The sequence below is a fragment of the Austrofundulus limnaeus genome, unplaced genomic scaffold, assembly GCF_001266775.1.
Source record: "Austrofundulus limnaeus strain Quisiro unplaced genomic scaffold, Austrofundulus_limnaeus-1.0 Scaffold101, whole genome shotgun sequence".
Classification (NCBI taxonomy): domain Eukaryota; kingdom Metazoa; phylum Chordata; class Actinopteri; order Cyprinodontiformes; family Rivulidae; genus Austrofundulus; species Austrofundulus limnaeus.
The window spans coordinates 1575430-1577547 of record NW_013952503.1 but is presented as its reverse complement, the minus strand read 5'-3'; the positions used below and the strand labels follow the sequence as shown (position 1 = coordinate 1577547).

The 2118-nt window shown below is 38.4% G+C and overlaps 1 protein-coding gene across 1 annotated transcript in view; it reads left to right on the top strand.

Moving 5' to 3' along the window:
* The window catches only part of odad2 (outer dynein arm docking complex subunit 2), a 41548-nt gene that overhangs the window by 12166 nt on the left and 27264 nt on the right, over positions 1-2118 (top strand). The window contains exons 6-8 of the mRNA XM_014013400.1: positions 378-611; positions 1003-1113; positions 1220-1374. Coding sequence (XP_013868854.1) covers positions 378-611; positions 1003-1113; positions 1220-1374 — 500 coding nt within the window. The remainder of the gene's footprint in view (positions 1-377; positions 612-1002; positions 1114-1219; positions 1375-2118) is intronic.

Genomic DNA, 2118 nt, shown 5'->3' with positions numbered 1-2118 from the left:
CTTCATTTCTGGACATTTTTGGTTTGATTTACGTATGGATCACTTGGGTTGTTACCAACATCTGGTGAAAATTTCATGTCATTAGTACCTCTAATAATATATTTACTGAGAAAAATGGTGACATGTTCAATACTTATTTTACCCTCTGTACCTTCATACCGCCTGAGCCTAGGTGGTATTATAACTGAAATGACCCTCTTAATCATGACCAACACGTTTCTCATTATCACCCAAACTTACTGAGAATTCATGTCAGGTTGACAGAGATTTTCTGAATGACTTCCTGGTGGTTTTCTACTGAAACACCTCGTCTGCACACATTTTACTGTTTGAGTTTGTTGACTCATAAGTCTGGGGGCCTCTCTCTCTCTGATCAGGTAAAGCTGCTAGACTGCATCCCTAATTCAGCCAAGCCTAATGCAAACCTGAGTATGGACATGGAGGTGGTTCGCTGTGGGGTCTTAGCTCTGTGGAGCTGCAGCAAGAGTACCAAAAACAAGAAGGCCATTCTGCAAGCCGGGGCCRTCCCTCTGCTGGGACGCCTGCTAAAATCTCCACATGAGAGCATGCTGATCCCTGTTGTGGGCACCCTGCAGGAATGTGCCACAGAGGTGAGGGCAGCCATGCAACTCACACCTGTTTCTATTCTATGTAACCTAAAAGTCTGAGTCCAACTGTTATTGCTTTTATAAATTAACACAAGTTCATATTGTAGTACTTCATTGATGAAATAATCATTATTAGGCAACAATAATATCTCAAAACATAAGCTACTGACTATTCATAGTCCCTTTACAAAATAAAACACAGAGAACCAAGAATCATGATAGAAATACACATTTCTGAAAAATAGATATATGTATGTTTTACATATTCATAGAAAATATRAAAAGTCTGAACTTTAGCAGGAGAAGGTGAAGAAATGTTTACCACATAAAGAAATGCACAGTTGTAATGTAAGATTTATCCATGCCTACTGCATRTGATCTGATGTTCCCACAGGAAAAGGTCAGGACTGCCATAATTACTGAAGGCATGATGAAGGACTTGGTGAAAATCCTGAGCCGGGACAATGATGAGCTACAGATGCATTGTGCCAGTGCAATCTTYAAGGTACCAGACTTCTTTCCATGTGCACTGGTCGATGTAAGGTTTAATGTAGTGGAGAAAAGAAACGGAATCCGTTRATGATAATGTTATTCCTTCATTTGGGTTGCAGTGTTTGGAGGACAAAAAAACCTGTGAGCTGGTGTGCAAATACAAAGGCCTGCATCCTCTGGTCTTACTGCTCAGGAAATCAGACAACAAGCAGCTCCTGGCTGCTGCCACTGGAGCCATTTGGAAGTGTTCGAACAGCATGGAGAACATGATGATGTAGGCACAAACCCTGAATCTTACTTTATGCTAGTTTAAACACACACATGAAAACACCACGTTAGAAATGTGAAACATTTTGCAGCCATTCTTCTTAGGCAGTATAACAGTATTTTTCTTACATTAGCAGATTAAYATGACTGTGACAGGTCACTCACTGCACACTGGAACCGCAGCTTTGAAGAGGCTCTCAGTAAAAATGGTTTTATAGTAATTTGATATTTTAGCCTCATGTGCACAGAACCTATGGAACATGTGCTTGTTAATCTGAAGTGGTTAACAGCAGGATGTAAAAAAAAAATCATAGCAACAAATAAAAGAAAAGGAAAGGTTCAGCCAACTCGTCTCTGTGATGCCATCATCACGTGCTAGTTTTATACGTGGCCATCACTCAGTCATTGTGTCATTCTTTCCACTCTCTGCTGTTGTCATTTACCTCCCTTTTCTGTTTCAGTTTGAGGTGATTATTTGTGGAGAACTACAAGTTTTGGTACTGATTCTAACAGCTCCAATTTTTATGTTTGTTTTAGGTTTTCAGACTTTTCCACCGTTAACAATAGATTATGAAAAATTTTTTAAGTAAGTAAGTAAGTAAGTAAGTAAGAAAGTAAGAAAGTAAGTAAGTAAGTAAGTAAGTAAGTAAGAAAGTAAGTAAGTAAGTAAGTAAGTAAGTAAGTAAGTAAGTAAGTAAGTAAGTAAGTAAGTAAGTAAGTAAGTAAGTAAGTAAGTAAGTAAGTAAAATTT